The sequence below is a fragment of the Oncorhynchus mykiss genome, chromosome 22 (genome assembly GCF_013265735.2).
Source record: "Oncorhynchus mykiss isolate Arlee chromosome 22, USDA_OmykA_1.1, whole genome shotgun sequence".
Lineage (NCBI taxonomy): Eukaryota > Metazoa > Chordata > Actinopteri > Salmoniformes > Salmonidae > Oncorhynchus > Oncorhynchus mykiss.
The window spans coordinates 50,391,742-50,409,853 of NC_048586.1; the positions used below are offsets into that span (position 1 = coordinate 50,391,742).

An 18,112-nucleotide genomic window follows, 5' to 3' on the forward strand; every position below is an offset into this window, starting at 1 on the left:
TAAGGCTGGAGATAGTTTCACAATGTCTTCTTGTAAACAACCAGGTAGGTATACATTTACTGTAAATGCAAATTACACTTGGGGGGGAATTGTTTTAAACAATTGGGAGTTTGAAAGTAAAGCTGTTCCCAGTGATAAAACCAGATCAGATTATGAAATGATTCATGAGCAAATAATCATAAAGTCTAGGTCACCTCAAGCTACAGTCTGTCTGTTTTCTGTTCTCAGGAAAGAGCATGGCACCAGCCAATAAAACTCCAGCTACGATTCGGTCTAGATGCTGTTCTTCTAGCTCATATCGCCTCGTCTAACGACGATGTCCGTGTGCTTGAACGGTCCAATTTCCGACTGAGAGAGAAACTGCAACCCTTCCTAAAACAATCCAATGGAGGCCAAACCCAAGTAAGTTGTTTGTTTCACCTTCTTCTAAACAAACGTACAACGTACAGTACATGTGGCAGTATGTGTCAATATGAGGCATAGTTGTACAAGTGTTTGTGGCTTCCCGGACACAGATTACATGCTTAGACTTGACCTGGACAAAAACAATGTATGCTCAATGGAGAATCACAATTTAAATGTTCTATCTTTTTTTAGCGCAGGCTTAATCTGGACGCGGGAAACAGGCCCTCTATAGACAATCCTATGTACATTTTAAAAATATTTACTGAATCTGATTATTTTGTCTACGTGTCAAGATCATTGTTCGACTTTCCAATAAAGAAACTGAATAGAGAGACTCAATAGAGAGACTCAACTGAGAAACTCAATAGAGAAACTCAACTGAGAAACTCAATAGAGAAACTCAATAGAGAAACTCAATAGAGAGACTCAACTGAGAAACTCAACTGAGAAACTCAATAGATACTCAGTACAGAAACTCAATAAAGACTCAACAGAGAAACTCAATAGAGAGACTCAATAGAGAGACTCAATAGAGAAACTCAATAGAGAAACTCAATAGAGAGACTCAACAGAGAGACTATAAAAGCTATAGGATTCAACACTGTCCCATTGGTTCAGTCATTTACTCTATGTGAACTGGGGAGAGAGGGGCTCAAGTAGGATAATATCAATATGCAGGGTAATATCAATATGCAGGGTAATATCAATATGCAGGGTAATATCAATATGCAGGGTAATATCAATATGCAGGGTAATATCAATATGCAGGGCAATATCATTATGCAGGGTAATATCAATATGCAGGGTAATATCAATATGCAGGGCAATATCAATAAGCAGGATAATTATGCAGGAAGGAAATTCAAACCACTGAAAGTCAAACAAGGGAGGATACAAGAGTGACTGATTGGCTGAGTGGACAGGAGGAACTGGAAGGTGTATTGTGAGACAGAGAGCAGTCAAACACTTTTGTTCAGACAGTGTATCAGAGAGTACTATTTTAATAAAACGTAGTGTTATTGGAAGCATTAGGATAGGAATCGGGATAGTGTGTTAATATCTCAGTTATCAGCTGTCGGGGGAGTGTGTCAGGGACTCCTGGGCATATTGTCCTGTCAAAATGGATAAGGATCCATCAGGTCACAGTGGCAGTCCAGCCACACACAGGTAAGATCTTAAAAACAACAACTTTCGACCTCTGCAAATTGCTATGTTAGTTCGAACAGTGTTTCTCAAATCCCGTCATGGTGTACTCCCAGGGATGTACAGGTTTATTCCAGCCCAGTATGGGGTACCCCCAGGGATGTACAGGTTTATTCCAGCCCAGTATGGGGTACCCCCAAGGATGTACAGGTTTATTCCAGCCCAGTATGGGGTACCCCCAGGGATGTACAGGTTTATTCCAGCTCAGTATGGGGTACCCCTAGGGATGTACAGTTTTATTCCATCCCAGTATGGAGTACCCCCAGGGATGTACAGGTTTATTCCAGCCCAGTATGGGGTACCCCCAGGGATGTACAGGTTTATTCCATCCCAGTATGGGGTACCCCCAGGGATGTACAGGTTTATTCCATCCCAGCACTAGCACTAGACTACTCAACTCATCATCAAGCCCTTGATTAGTTGAACCAGGTGCACTATTTAAAAGGTCAGGTCCTGATGATTTGGATCCCTGCCTCTTAAATCTGGCAGCTGATTTCATAGCTGAAAGTAATGACTGTTGCTGGAAGAAGGTGAGGACCAAGGTGCAGCGTGGTACGTGTTCATCATTTATTAAATAGAACTGAACACTAAATACAACGTAACAAAAGAACAACTGAAACTGCTCCACTAGGTGCAAAACACACTAAACAGAAAATAACTACCCACAAACACAGGTGGGAACAGGATACCTAAGTGTGGTTCTCAATCAGAGACAACGATAGACAGCTGCCTCTGATTGGGAACCATACCAGGCCAAACACATAGAAATACAAAACATAGAATGCCCACCCCAACTCACGCCCTGACCAAACCAAAATAGAGACATAAAAAAGGACATAAAAAAGGAACTAAGGTCAGGACTTGACACTGAACCACTTACATCTCTGTTCAATCTAACCCTGGAATGTAATGAAATTCCAAAGATATGGAAATCAGCATTTGTTCTACCACTTTTAAAAGGGGGAGATCCAACTCTTTTAAATAATTATAGGCCAATCTCAAAGCTGTCACCCCTTGAAACCCTTGTAAGTGAACAGCTAAACGAGTTTTTATTTACTAACTCTATTTTATCAATGTACCAATCAGGCTTCAGGAAGAAGCATAGCACAATTACCACAGACATTAAGGTTTTAAATGATATCACTGAAGCCGTTGACAAAAAAACAGCACTGTGTCTCACTTTTTATTGATCTCTCTAAGGCTTTTGATACAGTTGATCATGCTATACTAAGGCAGAGATTGTCGAGTGTAGGTCTTTCGGAGCATGAAGTTGCATGGTTTGCTAACTGTCTGATAGAACTCAGTGCACTCAATTTGATGGGCTTATGTCTGCTAAATTGTCTGTCCTGAATGGTGTGCCCCAAGGCGCTGTACTTGGTCCTCTCTGATTTAAACAAAAATGTCCAAAATGCACAACTTCATTTTTATGCTGATCATACTGTTATTTACTGTTGTGCCTCGTCTCTTACAAAAGCTTTCCAGAACTTGCAAACTGCTTTTTATACTGTTCAACATACCTTGTGTCAATTGAAGCTTATCCTCAATACTGACAAAACTAAACTAATGGTGTTTTCTAATGCAAGAAATATACCTCTGAACCTTTCGCCTATTACTACCTGTCAGGGCAAGGAGATTGAGGTTGTAACCTCATATAAATATCTTGGAATTTTAATTGATGACAGCCTCTCTTTTAATTTGCATATTCAACAACTTACAAAAGAATTGAAGCTGAAGTTGGGATTTTATTTTAGGAATAAGGCCTGTTTTTCTTTTGAAGCCAGAAGGAGGCTAGTATTGGCTACATTTATGCCTTTACTAGACTATGGGGATATTTTATATATGAATGCTTCCATTCAGTGTTTGAGATCAATTGACACCCTTTACCATGGCACTTTGAGATTTATTTTAAACTGCAAAACCCTTACGCACCACTGCACTTTGTATACCAGGGTTGGCTGGCCTTCTCTAGTCACTCGTAGACTCAGTCACTGGTATACTTTTATTTACAAAGCCATTTTGGGTTTACTACCTTTTTATTTGGGCATTTTTATTGTTCAGAAATGTGGTGGGTACTCTCTTCGTTCGCTGGACTTTATCCTGCTAACTGCTCCAAACGTCAGAACTGAATTTGTTAAAAGGGCTTTTATGTCCTCTGCACCATCGTCTTAGAACACCTTACAAAATACTTTTAAACTGGAAGAACTTGTCCCAATTGGTGTTTTTAAACCACTGATGAAAGATCTTGAGGCTGATTCACTGACCTCTCAATGTTTCTAATTTGCTGTTTTATACTCTTGTGAATTCAATGGTTTTTACTAGATTACTTGTAATTTTTCATGTTGTCTGTCTGTAATCTTTTTGTAATGACTTGGTGCTGCCTATCTTGGCCAGCGCGCTCTTGAAAAAGAGACTTTAATCTCAATGAGCCCTTCTTGGTTAAATAAAGGTTAAATAAATCAAATTAATAACATTTAGCTGAGTAAAAAATGTTGAGAATCATAGGATTTACAAACATATCAGGTCTTCCTGCTGTATTCCATCCTGTGAATTAGCCTTGTGTTCATGTATTCAGGTAACATGTGTGTATTATGTGTGATTAAGGTGTACTGCTGTTCATGAGTGAGAGTGGGAAGGGATCTCAGGTCTAATGTTCTTTACAGGAAGGGGAAGGGTTCTCAGGTCTAATGTTCTTTACAGGAAGGGGAAGGGGTCTCAGGTCTAATGTTCTTTACAGGAAGGGGAAGGGGTCTCAGGTCTAATGTTCTTTACAGGAAGGGGAAGGGTTCTAATGTCTAATGTGGTCTACAGGAAGGGGAAGGGTTCTAATGTCTAATGTTCTTTACAGGAAGGGGAAGGGTTCTCAGGTCTAATGTACTTTACAGGAAGGGGAAGTGTTCTAATGTCTAATGTTCTTTACAGGAAGGGGAATGGTTCTAATGTCTAATGTTCTTTACAGGAAGGGGAAGGGTTCTAATGTCTAATGTGGTCTACAGGAAGGGGAAGGGTTCTAATGTCTAATGTTCTTTACAGGAAGGGGAAGGGTTCTCAGGTCTAATGTGGTCTACAGGGAGGGGAAGGGTTCTCAGGTCTAATGTGGTCTACAGGAAGCAGAAGGTGTCTAATGTCTAATGTTGTCTACAGGAAGGGGAAGGGGTCTCATGTCTAATGTTGTCTACAGGAAGGGGAAGGGGTCTCATGTCTAATGTTGTCTACAGGAAGGGGAAGGTGTCTAATGTCTAATGTTGTCTACAGGAAGTGTAAGGGGTCTCATGTCTAATGTTGTCTACAGGAAGTGTAAGGGGTCTCATGTCTAATGTTGTCTACAGGAAGGGGAAGGGGATGTTCGGGCTGAAAGTGAAGAAGAGGAAGAAGACAGTCACCACGTCTGATCTCGTCTTGGCCAATAAAGCAGCTCTAGGTACGGCCTTGAAAACAAACACTCTGTTGTAAACAGTAAGAGCAGATTGTGATTGGAGATGTCTGCATACCAAATGGCTCACTATTCCCGATGTAGTGCACTAGTGTCGACCAGGGCCCATAGGGTAGTGCACTAGTGTCGACCAGGGCCCATAGGGTAGTGCACTAGTGTCGACCAGGGCCCATAGGGTAGTGCACTAGTGTCGACCAGGGCCCATAGGGTAGTGCACTAGTGTCGACCAGGGCCCATAGGGTAGTGCACTAGTGTCGACCAGGGCCCATAGGGTAGTGCACTAGTGTCGACCAGGGCCCATAGGGTAGTGCACTAGTGTCGACCAGGGCCCATAGGGTAGTGCACTAGTGTCGACCAGGGCCCATAGGGTAGTGCACTAGTGTCGACCAGGGCCCATAGGGTAGTGCACTAGTTTCGACCAGGGCCCATAAGGTAGTGCACTAGTTTCGACCAGGGCCCATAGGGTAGTGCACTAGTTTCGACCAGGGCCCATTGGGGTAGTGCACTAGTTTCGACCAGGGCTCATAGGGTAGTGCACTAGTTTCGGCCAGGGCCCATTGAGGTAGTGCACTAGTTTCAACCATACAGTCAGCTCCAGCTGATCAAATAGTCATCTCTGCGTACCAAATGGCTCACTATTCCCTATGTAGTGCACTAGTTTTGACCAGGGCCCATAGGGTAGTGCACTAGTTTCGACCACACAGTCATCTCCAGCTGATCAAACAGTCGTGTGCTTCTGTATTCGTGGAGTATTTGCTGTAGGATTTACTGCATGTCCTGTAGGATTAAGGATACACACGTGATCATGTACCCTCCTGATATTTAAAACATCATGGGGTCACTTACTTTTAAACATGCAGTGCCAGTTTACCAGATACAGATCCAGCTCAGTCTAGTTATTTTAGATTGAATACGTCATGGCGTGCTGACTTCCGTAGCTGAACTTCTAGCTGGTATGGCCAGAGGATGATGGACCTCCCCCCTCTGATTCTACTTCCTCTCTCTCCCCCCTCTGATTCTACTTCCTCTCTCTCTCCCCCCTCTGATTCTACTTCCTCTCTCTCCCCCCTCTGATTCTACTTCCGCTCTCTCCCCCCTCTGATTCTACTTCCTCTCTCTCCCCCCTCTGATTATACTTCCTCTCTGTGTTTCGTCCTACTAGGGAATGTTTCCTTGCCAACGTCCTTTAGTCTTGATCAAAAATTGCTTGATTGATTTGTGTCGTGCCCTGACAGATGGTACAGAGCCAGAGGGTAATGCTGAGGTCACTGGTCTGTTAGAAGGACAGTACCCCGATGATGGTCAGCCTGGCCCTTCGGGAACCATACCTGTCAGACAGCTACCCCAGACCAAGAGGTACATCACAACATATGTTTTTAATGTATTGTGTGGTGTTGTATTGTATTGTGTTGTGTTATATTGTGTTGTATTGTGTTGTGTTATATTGTGTTGTATTGTGTTGTGTTATATTGTGTTGTGTTGTGTTGTGTTGTGTGTTGTGTTGTGTTGTATTGTGTTGTGTTATATTGTGTTGTGTTGTGTTGTATTGTGTTTTGTTGTGTTGTGTTGTCTTGTGTTGTCTTGTGTTGTGTTGTGTGTTGTGTTGTGTTGTGTTGTATTGTGTTGTGTTGTGTTTTGTTGTGTTGTGTTGTCTTGTGTTGTGTTGTGTGTTGTGTTGTATTGTCTTGTGTTGTGTTATGTTGTATTGTGTTGTGTTGTGTTGTGTTGTGTTGTATTGTGTTGTTGTATTGTGTTGTATTGTGTTGCATTGTGTTGTGTTGTATTGTGTTGTGTTGTGTTGTATTGTGTTGTGTTGTGTTTTGTTGTATTGTGTTGTGTTGTGTTGTATTGTGTTGTGTTGTGTTGTGTTGTATTGTGTTGTGTTGTGTTGTGTTGTATTGTATTGTGTTGTATTGTATTGTGTTGTGTTATGTTATATTGTGTTGTGTTGTGTTGTATTGTGTTGTGTTGTATTGTGTTGTGTTGTATTGTGTTGTGTTGTGTTGTGTTGTGTTGTATTGTATTGTGTTGTGTTGTATTGTGTTGTGTTGTGTTGTGTTGTATTGTGTTGCATTGTGTTGTGTTGTATTGTGTTGTGTTGTGTTGTATTGTGTTGTGTTGTGTTTTGTTGTATTGTGTTGTGTTGTGTTGTATTGTGTTGTGTTGTATTGTGTTGTTGTATTGTGTTGTATTGTGTTGTATTGTGTTGTAATGTGTTGTATTGTGTTGTATTGTGTTGTGTTATGTTATATTGTGTTGTGTTGTATTGTGTTGTGTTGTGTTGTATTGTGTTGTATTGTGTTGTGTTATGTTATATTGTGTTGTGTTGTATTGTGTTGTATTGTGTTGTGTTGTGTTGTATTGTGTTGTATTGTGTTGTGTTATGTTATATTGTGTTGTGTTGTATTGTGTTGTGTTGTGTTGTATTGTGTTGTATTGTGTTGTGTTATGTTATATTGTGTTGTGTTGTATTGTGTTGTGTTGTATTGTGTTGTGTTGTGTTGTGTTGTGTTGTGTTGTATTGTGTTGTTGTATTGTGTTGTATTGTGTTGTATTGTGTTGTATTGTGTTGTTGTGTTGTGTTGTATTGTGTTGTATTGTGTTGTATTGTGTTGTGTTGTGTTGTGTTTTGTTGTATTGTGTTGTATTGTGTTGTGTTGTGTTGTATTGTGTTGTATTGTGTTGTGTTATGTTATATTGTGTTGTGTTGTGTTGTATTGTGTTGTGTTGTGTTTTGTTGTGTTGTGTTGTGTTGTGTTGTATTGTGTTGTATTGTATTGTATTGTGTTGTATTGTATTGTGTTGTATTGTATTGTGTTGTGTTATATTGTGTTGTGTTGTATTGTGTTGTGTTGTGTTGTATTGTGTTGTATTGTATTGTGTTGTATTGTATTGTGTTGTGTTATATTGTGTTGTGTTGTATTGTGTTGTGTTGTGTTGTATTGTGTTGTATTGTGTTGTGTTATGTTATATTGTGTTGTGTTGTATTGTATTGTGTTGTGTTGTATTGTATTGTGTTGTGTTGTGTTGTATTGTGTTGTATTGTGTTGTGTTGTATTATGTTGTATTGTGTTGTATTGTGTTGTGTTGTATTGTGTTGTATTGTATTGTGTTGTGTTGTGTTGTATTGTGTTGTGTTGTGTTTTGTTGTATTGTGTTGTATTGTGTTGTGTTGTGTTGTGTTGTATTGTGTTGTATTGTGTTGTGTTATGTTATATTGTGTTGTGTTGTATTGTGTTGTGTTGTGTTTTGTTGTGTTGTGTTGTGTTGTGTTGTGTTGTGTTGTATTGTGTTGTTGTATTGTGTTGTATTGTATTGTATTGTGTTGTATTGTATTGTATTGTGTTGTATTGTATTGTGTTGTATTGTATTGTGTTGTGTTATATTGTGTTGTGTTGTATTGTGTTGTGTTGTATTGTGTTGTATTGTGTTGTGTTATGTTATATTGTGTTGTGTTGTGTTGTATTGTGTTGTGTTGTGTTTTGTTGTATTGTGTTGTGTTGTGTTGTATTGTATTGTGTTGTGTTGTATTGTATTGTGTTGTGTTGTGTTGTATTGTGTTGTATTGTGTTGTGTTGTATTGTGTTGTATTGTGTTGTATTGTGTTGTGTTGTATTGTGTTGTATTGTATTGTGTTGTGTTGTGTTGTATTGTGTTGTGTTGTATTGTGTTGTATTGTGTTGTATTGTGTTGTGTTGTATTGTGTTGTATTGTGTTGTATTGTGTTGTGTTGTATTGTGTTGTATTGTGTTGTGTTGTGTTGTGTTGTATTGTGTTGTGTTGTATTGTATTGTGTTGTGTTATGTTATATTGTGTTGTGTTGTATTGTGTTGTGTTGTATTGTGTTGTGTTGTGTTGTATTGTATTGTGTTGTGTTATGTTATATTGTGTTGTGTTGTATTGTATTGTGTTGTGTTATGTTATATTGTGTTGTGTTGTATTGTGTTGTGTTGTGTTGTATTGTGTTGTATTGTATTGTATTGTGTTGTATTGTATTGTGTTGTATTGTGTTGTGTTGTATTGTGTTGTTGTATTGTGTTGTATTGTGTTGCATTGTGTTGTGTTGTGTTGTGTTGTGTTGTGTTATGTTATGTTATATTGTGTTGTGTTGTGTTGTATTGTGTTGTGTTATGTTATATTGTGTTGTGTTGTATTGTGTTGTGTTGTATTGTGTTGTGTTGTGTTGTATTGTGTTGTGTTATGTTATATTGTGTTGTGTTGTGTTGTATTGTGTTGTGTTATGTTATATTGTGTTGTGTTGTATTGTGTTGTGTTGTATTGTGTTGTGTTGTGTTGTGTTGTGTTGTATTGTGTTGTTGTATTGTGTTGTATTGTGTTGCATTGTGTTGTGTTGTATTGTGTTGTGTTGTATTGTGTTGTGTTGTGTTGCATTGTGTTGTGTTGTATTGTGTTGTGTTGTATTGTGTTGTGTTGTGTTGCATTGTGTTGTGTTGTATTGTGTTGTGTTGTGTTGTATTGTGTTGTGTTGTGTTGTGTTGTGTTGTGTTGTGTTGTATTGTATTGTATTGTATTGTGTTGTGTTGTGTTGTGTTGTGTTGTATTGTGTTGTTGTATTGTGTTGTATTGTGTTGCATTGTGTTGTGTTGTATTGTGTTGTGTTGTATTGTGTTGTGTTGTGTTGCATTGTGTTGTGTTGTATTGTGTTGTGTTGTATTGTGTTGTGTTGTGTTGCATTGTGTTGTGTTGTATTGTGTTGTGTTGTGTTGTATTGTGTTGTGTTGTGTTGTGTTGTGTTGTGTTGTGTTGTATTGTATTGTATTGTATTGTGTTGTGTTGTGTTGTGTTGTGTTGTGTTGTGTTGTGTTGTGTTGTATTGTGTTGTGTTGTATTGTGTTGTGTTGTGTTGTGTTGTGTTGTATTGTGTTGTGTTATGTTGTGTTGTATTGTGTTGTGTTATGTTGTGTTGTATTGTGTTATCCCAAAATCTGAAAATTGACTGATCAAAATGTTTGCCTGTGGTGCCAGGCCTCGTATAACTCATACTGTATAACTCATACTGTATAACTCATGGTAATAATGTCAATTTAATAACTTCACACAGGTCTAAACTAAGACCAAAGATTCTGGACAGTGAGAAAAAGCCACAGACTTTCCAGGTAGGTTGACTGATTCATATTGTATCTGGTACCCCTGTGTTGAGGGAATAGTCCTGATTGGTTCATATTGTATCTGGTACTTTTGTGTTGAGGGAATAGCCCTGATTGGTTCATATTGTATCTGGTACTCCTGTGTTGAGGGAATAGCCCTGATTGGTTCATATTGTATCTGGTACTTTTGTGTTGAGGGAATAGCCCTGATTGGTTCATATTGTATCTGGTACTCCTGTGTTGAGGGAATAGCCCTGATTGGTTCATATTGTATCTGTTACTCCTGTGTTGAGGGAATAGTCCTGATTGGTTCATATTGTATCTGTTACTCCTGTGTTGAGGGAATAGTCCTGATTGGTTCATATGTATCTGGTACTTTTGTGTTGAGGGAATAGCCCTGATTGGTTCATATTGTATCTGGTACTCCTGTGTTGAGGGAATAGCCCTGATTGGTTCATATTGTATCTGTTACTCCTGTGTTGAGGGAATAGACACTGGATGTTTGGGACACATTGCCATCTAACTTCCAAAACTTCTGTCCTCATATGACGAAATCTGTGTAATCTGTATATTCTTAACTGTACATGTCCTCTCCTATCATGTGTAATTTGTACTGTATCCATAAGGTATATGCTGATAGTATATTATGTGTAGATCCCTCTGTCTATATTCTGTCTGTCCATTGCTGGCAAAACCATTTAACTTGGCGAATAAAGGTGACTTTGATTATCTTCCCTCCAGATTGCCATCAACATCACCGAGGCCAAACAGCTGGTGGGGGAGAATATTGACCCTAGCGTAATCATGGAGATAGGAGACGAGAAGAAACAGACCACCGTCAAAGAGGGCACCAACGCCCCTTTCATCAATGAGGTGAACCTTCTCCCCTGAGCCTGGTTCCTCTCTAGGTTTCTTCCTAGGATCCTGCCCTCTAGGGAGTCTGTCCCCTCTGAGCCTGGTTCCTCTCTAGGTTTCTTCCTAGGATCCTGCCCTCTAGGGAGTCTTTACCCTCTGAGCCTGGTTCCTCTCTAGGTTTCTTCCTAGAATTCCTGCCTTCTAGGGAGATGTTTTACCCTCTGAGCTTGGTCCCTCTCTATGTTTCTTCCTAGGATCCTGCCCTCTAGGGAGTCTTTCCCTTCTGAGCCTGGTTCCTCTCTAGGTTTCTTCCTAGGATCCTGCCCTCTAGGGAGTCTTTCCCTTCGGAGCCTGGTTCCTCTCTAGGTTTCTTCCTAGGATCCTACCCTCTAGGGAGTCTGTCCCCTCTGAGCCTGGTTCCTCTCCAGGTTTCTTCCTAGGATCCTGCCCTCTAGGGAGTCTTTCCCTTCGGAGCCTGGTTCCTCTCTAGGTTTCTTCCTAGGATCCTGCCCTCTAGGGAGTCTGTCCCCTCTGAGCCTGGTTCCTCTCTAGGTTTCTTCCTAGGATCCTGCCCTCTAGGGAGTCTTTCCCCTCTGAGCCTGGTTCCTCTCCAGGTTTCTTCCTAGGATCCTGCCCTCTAGGGAGTCTTTCCCTTCTGAGCCTGGTTCCTCTCTAGGTTTCTTCCTAGGATCCTGCCCTCTAGGGAGTCTTTCCCCTCTGAGCCTGGTTCCTCTCTAGGTTTCTTCCTAGGATCCTGCCCTCTAGGGAGTTGTTTCGAGCCACTGTGCTAATGCTTCTGTATTGCTTGCTGTTTGGGGTTGTACGATGGGTATCTATCTATCTGTAAAGCATTACACTGTAACAAGTATTGTAGTTAATTGTAATAACTCATAGTAACACTGTAATAACAACATGTAACTGGTGGCAATTGCAGTCTGTAATCACAGAGGTGTAATAACAAATGCTTGTTTCCGTGCTTGTTACTAATGGACAAGTTTCTACTAAATTCACCAATTTAGTGTTTAGTTTCTTCTCAGCTGATTCAGTAATAACGGTCACAAGGTTGTAATCTCTGGTGGACAGATGGGTGTCTGAGATTACAACGGTTGGAGGCTCAAAAGGCTCTAATTACCTACCGGCAGTTGAATGCACTCTTCAAAATCTGCACTCAATGTTTTTGCTCGCACTTGCACCTAAAAAAACTGTACTAAAAAATGATTAAGTTGATTCTATATAAATGACGTACTACTCGTTACCAAGTGAAGATACCTACAAAACATAAGACGAGCTTCTACTTTTGTCAACTTTATTGCAACATGTAAAAAATACCTTACATTTCTGACAAAATAATAAGGAGTTTTATTGTTAGATTAACGATTTAATGAATTAGATTAAACAACCCCTACTCAATAACTTAAAAATCACAAATCTAGTGGGGACTCATATCTGTAGCCTATAGTAAGAGTAGCCTAAAGAGCTGGGATTGTCTTTTTTTATTCCCGTTTTTTAACATTACAAGTAACAATATAAAAACGACAAAACTCTGACTCTTGTCTTCGCCTGTTTCTTCTTTCTTGTTAATTAACATTTTCCCATCCTGGAGTCTGAGATCTTGTTGTGAATCTGTGGCAGAGAAAAAGAATAGATGAATATTTAGGATTGACACTCTACTTTACCCCTAGTTATCATCGCCATGACAACTAGTTAAGGCACATAGCTAGCTAGGCCTTGCTAGCTACCAGTTGTTGCGTTATCCATTTAGCAATAATACTGCTCGTTTTAATACTAATAAGTTATCTGTGTTTAACTAGATTGAAAATGTAGTAACGCTGCTCATAGTGTGTTGACACAAGTAACTTTAACGTGTTGAGTGTGCGTTAAACTCTTGTTTAATAAAGCACTACCATCAAGTCCAGCTAACGTTAGCTAGCGTGTAGCGACCGTAGCATATTCTGTCAGCTTTAGCTAGCCAGCTAGCAAAGGTTTAGAAAAATAAGATGCTATCGGAAACTTTAACATTTGTAACAAGCATGGTAGTAAACATTTGTTATTACACCCCTGTAATTACAGACTGCAATTACCAACAATTACATGTTGTTATTACAATGTAACTTTGAATTATTACAATGCCTGTTACACTGTAATTACATATGGAATTACACTGTAACAAGGACCCTTAAAAATGAAGTGTTGCCGGATGGTTGGTATTGGAATAAGACTAATAATCATTGTCTTTCCTTGTTGCTCAAAGATCTGTAACAATCTTATCTCTGTTTTTTGAAACAGTACTTCGTGTTTGATTATTACGGCCATCAAGAGAGCTTTTTTGACAAAGTCATCAAACTATCAGTAAGCAAATACATCGCTCATCCATAAACATTTTCGACCATATTTTCAAGAGTCGTGTAAAAAGCAAAAAAATAAATAAAACCTCTTCAATATTTAGTTTGTCTGTTTCTTCTCCAGGTGATGCATACCAAGATCATGAAAGGCTTCTGTGTGGGCTCCTTCAAGATGGATGTGGGAACGGTCTATAGACAACCTGGTAAGAGAACGACATCCACACCCTATGTCCCCACATGCTCCCATTCCCCCCACGCTTCAGCCCGGTGCTCCTTCATAACTGACTGGATTGCTGAAAAGCTAACTGAATGCGAATGCTAACTTTCTTGCTGTTTTTTAATGTGAGTTCTGGTGAGTGAGATGTCCGATTGATTTGTTACAGCAGATAATGAACTTGAACGTCCCCGTCTTAGGTCACCAGTTCACCAATAAGTGGGCGGTGCTGACGGACCCGGCAGACATCAGGACCGGGGTCAAAGGTTACCTGAAGTGCGACATCAGCGTGATGGGGAAGGGAGATGCCATACAGCCCTCTCAGAAGACCAGCGATGCTGAGGAGCAGATAGACAAGTAAGACACACACACACACCTCTCTCAGAAGGCCAGCGATGCTGAGTAACAGACAAGTAAGACACACTCTTGTTTGACCTGCATGCAGACAGGTATGTTTAAGCAGTAGCATGCAGACAGGTGTGTTTAAGCAGTAGCATGCAGACAGGTGTGTTTAAGCAGTAGCATGCAGACAGGTGTGTTTAAGCAGTAGCATGCAGACAGGTGTGTTTAATTAAGCAGTAGCATGCAGACAGGTGTGTTTAATTAAGCAGTAGCATGCAGACAGGTGTGTTTAATTAAGCAGTAGCATGCAGACAGGTGTGTTTAAGCAGTAGCATGCAGACAAGGTGTGTTTAAATAGTGGGTCTATGAGTAATCTCACGCGCCGGCAATATAGCAACATAGCATAATATCATTATTCAGAGACACTCGTTTGGCTTTGTGAGATTAAATTATGAGTAATCCTTATCATCGACAAATACAAAGTAAGAGGACAAAATAAACACACCGTTTCACCAGAAGCCTGTTATCATGTAGGAAGGAGGTTTCTCTGGCATGTTGACAAAGCCCTTGGTTGATGTACAACTGTTTTCAGACCTTTTGACTTTTTCCACATTTTGTTACGTTACAGACTTATTCTTAAATGGATTAAATAAAAATAAATTTAAAATCCTCAGCAATCTACACACAATACCCCATAATGATGAAGCAAAAACAGGTTTTTTATTTTTTTTTATAGCAAATTTATCAAAAATGTATTACATTTATTAAATTTTTAAAAAAAGCTCAGGTGCATCCTGTTTCCATTGATCATCCTTGAGATGTTTCTATAACGAGATTGGAGTCCAACTGTAGTAAATTCAATTGATTGGACATGATTTGGAAAGTCACACACCTGTCTATATAAAGGTCCCACAGTTGACCGTGCATATCAGAGCAAAAATCAAGCCATGAGGTCGAAGGAATTGTCTGTTGAGCTCCAAGGCAGGATTGTGTCGAGGCACAGATCTGGGGAAGGGTACCAAAACATTTCTGCAGCATTGAAGGTCCCCAAGAACACAGCGGCCTCCATCATTCTTAAATGGAAGATGTTTGGAACCACCAGGACTCTTCCTAGAGCTGGCCACCCTGCCAAAGTAAGCAATCAAAATACTAGGAGACTAGTCAGGATCAAGGCAGGGATGAAGAGATCAAAGTACAGAGAGATCCTTGATGAAAACCTGCTCCAGAGCGCTCAGGACCTCAGACTGGGATGAAGGTTCACCATCCAACAGGGCAACGACCCTAAGCACACAGCCAAGACAACGCAGGAGTGGCTTCGGGACAAGTCTCTGAATGTCCTTGAGTGGCCCAGTCAGAGCCCGGACTTGAACCCGATCTAACATCTCTGGAGAGACCTGAAAATAGCTGTGCAGCAATGCTCCCCATCCAAGCTGACAGAGCTTGAGAGGATCTGCAGAGAAGAATGGGAGAAACTCCCCAAATACAGGTGTGCCAAGGTTGTAGCGTCATACCCAAGAAGACTCGAGGCTGTAATCGCTGACAATGGTGCTTCAACAAAGTACTGAGTAAAGGGTCTGAATACTTCTGAATATTTCAGGTATTAATAAATTAGCAAATAACTTGATTCTCATAAATTAGCAAACATTTCTAAAAACCTGTTTTTGCTTTGTCATTGTGGGGTATTGTGTTTAGATTGATCAGGTAAAAAACAATATAATACATTTTAGAATAAGGTTGTAACATAACAAACTGAAAAAAGTCAAGGGGTCTGAATACTTTCCAAAAGGCACTGTATATGGTTTTCATCAAACCCTTCAGTCCTCAGCTATCCTCTGGGAATACAATGGACATCTTTCTGTATATGTTTTTACCCAAATGAATAAAATTAAATTCAAGCACAGCAATTAAGTTAAAAAGACAGCAAAAACAGATCAGGAGGCTAGTCCAGGAGGCTAGTCCAGGAGGTTAGTCCAGGAGGTTAGTCCAGGAGGCTAGTCCAGGAGGCTAGTCCAGGAGGCTAGTCCAGGAGGCTAGTTCAGGAGGCTAGTTCAGGAGGCTAGTCCAGGAGGCTAGTCCAGGAGGCTAGTCCAGGAGGTTAGTCCAGGAGGCTAGTCCAGGAGGCTAGTCCAGGAGGAGAGTTCAGGGGGCTAGTCCAGGAGGCTCATTCAGGAGGCTAGTCCAGGAGGCTAGTTCAAGAGGCTAGTCCAGGAGGCTAGTCCAGGAGGCTAGTCCAGGAGGCTAGTCCAGGAGGTTAGTTCAGGAGGCTAGTCCAGGAGGTTAGTCCAGGAGGCTTGTCCAGGAGGCTAGTCCAGGAGGCTTGTCCAGGAGGCTAGTCCAGGAGGCTAGTTCAGGAGGCTAGTTCAGGAGGCTCGTTCAGGAGGCTCGTTCAGCAGGCTACTCCATGAGGTTGGTCCAGGAGGCTAGTCCAGGAGGCTAGTCCAGGAGGCTAGTCCAGGAGGCTAGTCCAGGAGGCTAGTTCAGGAGGCTAGTTCAGGAGGCTGGTCCATGAGGCTAGTCCATGAGGCTAGTCCATGAGGTTAGTTCGGGAGGCTAGTCCAGGAGGCTAGTTCAGGAGACTAGTCCAGGAGGCTGGTCCAGGAGGCTAGTCCAGGAGGCTAGTCCAGGAGGCTAGTTCAAGAGGCTAGTCCAGGAGGCTAGTCCATTCAGATGCCATTCTCTCTCAAAATGTTTTCACCCTCTGATCTTTGACCCAGGAACCTGTTGGTTCCCGAGGGGTTCCCCTCGGAGCGTCCCTGGGCCAGGTTCTATGTGAAGGTGTACAGAGCGGAGGGTCTGCCTCGTAACAACTCCTCCATCATGGCTAACGTCACCAAGGCCTTCATAGGGGACAACACAGCCCTCATAGACCCATACGTGGTGGTGTCCTTCTTCAAACAGATGGTAAGGTTATTGATAAGGAGACGGACACTAGTACATGATTCTACAGTAAGGTTATTGATAAGGAGACAGACACTAGTACATGATTCTACAGTAAGGTTATTGATAAGGAGACAGACACACTAGTACATGATTCTACAGTAAGGTTATTGATAAGGAGACAGACACACTAGTACATGATTCTACAGTAAGGTTATTGATAAGGAGACAGACACACTAGTACATGATTCTACAGTAAGGTTATTGATAAGGAGACAGACACTAGTACATGATTCTACAGTAAGGTTATTGATAAGGAGACAGACACACTAGTACATGATTCTACAGTAAGGTTATTGATAAGGAGACAGACACACTAGTACATGATTCTACAGTAAGGTTATTGATAAGGAGACAGACACACTAGTACATGATTCTACAGTAAGGTTATTGATAAGGAGACAGACACTAGTACATGATTCTACAGTAAGTCTCAGTCTCTCTCTCTCTCTCTCTCTCTCTCTCTCTCTCTCTCTCTCTCTCTCTCTCTCTCTCTCTCTCTCTCTCTCTCTCTCTCTCTCACTCTCTCACTCTCTCACTCTCTCACTCTCTCACTCACTCACTCACTCACTCACTCACTCACTCATATGTTTTGCTGTTACAGGGCAGAACGGCCACCCAGAAGAGTACAGCAGACCCTGAGTGGAACGAGCAGATAATATTTACTGAGATGTTCCCTCCCCTGTGCCAGCGGCTGAAGATCCAGGTTTGGGACGAGGGCAGTATGAACGATGTAGCCATAGGAACACACTACATCGACCTGCGGAGGATATCCAACAAACAGGACGGGGACAAAGGTCAGGAGTCATGACTGACTGTTGATTGACTGACTGACTGACTGAATGATTGACTGACTGACTGACTGACATCATGCTGTTATGGGAACACTTTCCCTATATCTAATGCACTACTTTAGATCAGAACCCTATTCTCTATATTGTATACTACTTCTGGCCAGAGCCCTATAGAACCCTATTCCCTATATAGTGCACTACTTCTGGCCAGAGCCCTATAGAACCCTATTCCCTATATAGTGCACTACTTCTGGCCAGAGCCCTATAGAACCCTATTCCCTATATATAGTACACTACATCTGGCCAGAGCCCTATAGAACCCTATTCCCTATATATAGCACACTACATCTGGCCAGAGCCCTATAGAACCCTATTCCCTATATATAGCACACTACATCTGGCCAGAGCCCTATAGAACCCTATTCCCTATATATAGTACACTACTTCTGGCCAGAGCCCTATAGAACCCTATTCCCTATATA

At 41.1% G+C, this 18,112-nt stretch overlaps 1 protein-coding gene across 4 annotated transcripts in view; it reads left to right on the forward strand.

The window, feature by feature from the left end:
- The first annotated feature begins 221 nt into the window (after positions 1 to 221).
- Positions 222 to 18,112, forward strand: part of fer1l6 (fer-1 like family member 6) — a 64,442-nt gene continuing 46,551 nt past the window's right edge. For 2 of the 4 annotated variants that reach the window (XM_036959484.1, XM_036959486.1), the window contains exons 1-10: positions 1,354 to 1,572; positions 4,935 to 5,026; positions 6,274 to 6,394; positions 10,101 to 10,155; positions 10,888 to 11,019; positions 13,288 to 13,350; positions 13,468 to 13,546; positions 13,758 to 13,914; positions 16,614 to 16,800; positions 17,441 to 17,633. In XM_036959484.1, the coding sequence (XP_036815379.1) occupies positions 1,526 to 1,572; positions 4,935 to 5,026; positions 6,274 to 6,394; positions 10,101 to 10,155; positions 10,888 to 11,019; positions 13,288 to 13,350; positions 13,468 to 13,546; positions 13,758 to 13,914; positions 16,614 to 16,800; positions 17,441 to 17,633 (1,126 nt within the window). In that variant the 5' untranslated portion in view covers positions 1,354 to 1,525. Of the gene's footprint in view, positions 403 to 1,352; positions 1,573 to 4,934; positions 5,027 to 6,273; positions 6,395 to 10,100; positions 10,156 to 10,887; positions 11,020 to 13,287; positions 13,351 to 13,467; positions 13,547 to 13,757; positions 13,915 to 16,613; positions 16,801 to 17,440; positions 17,634 to 18,112 lie in introns of those variants that run through there. The other 2 variants (XM_036959485.1, XM_036959487.1) reach the window with 2 other exon arrangements.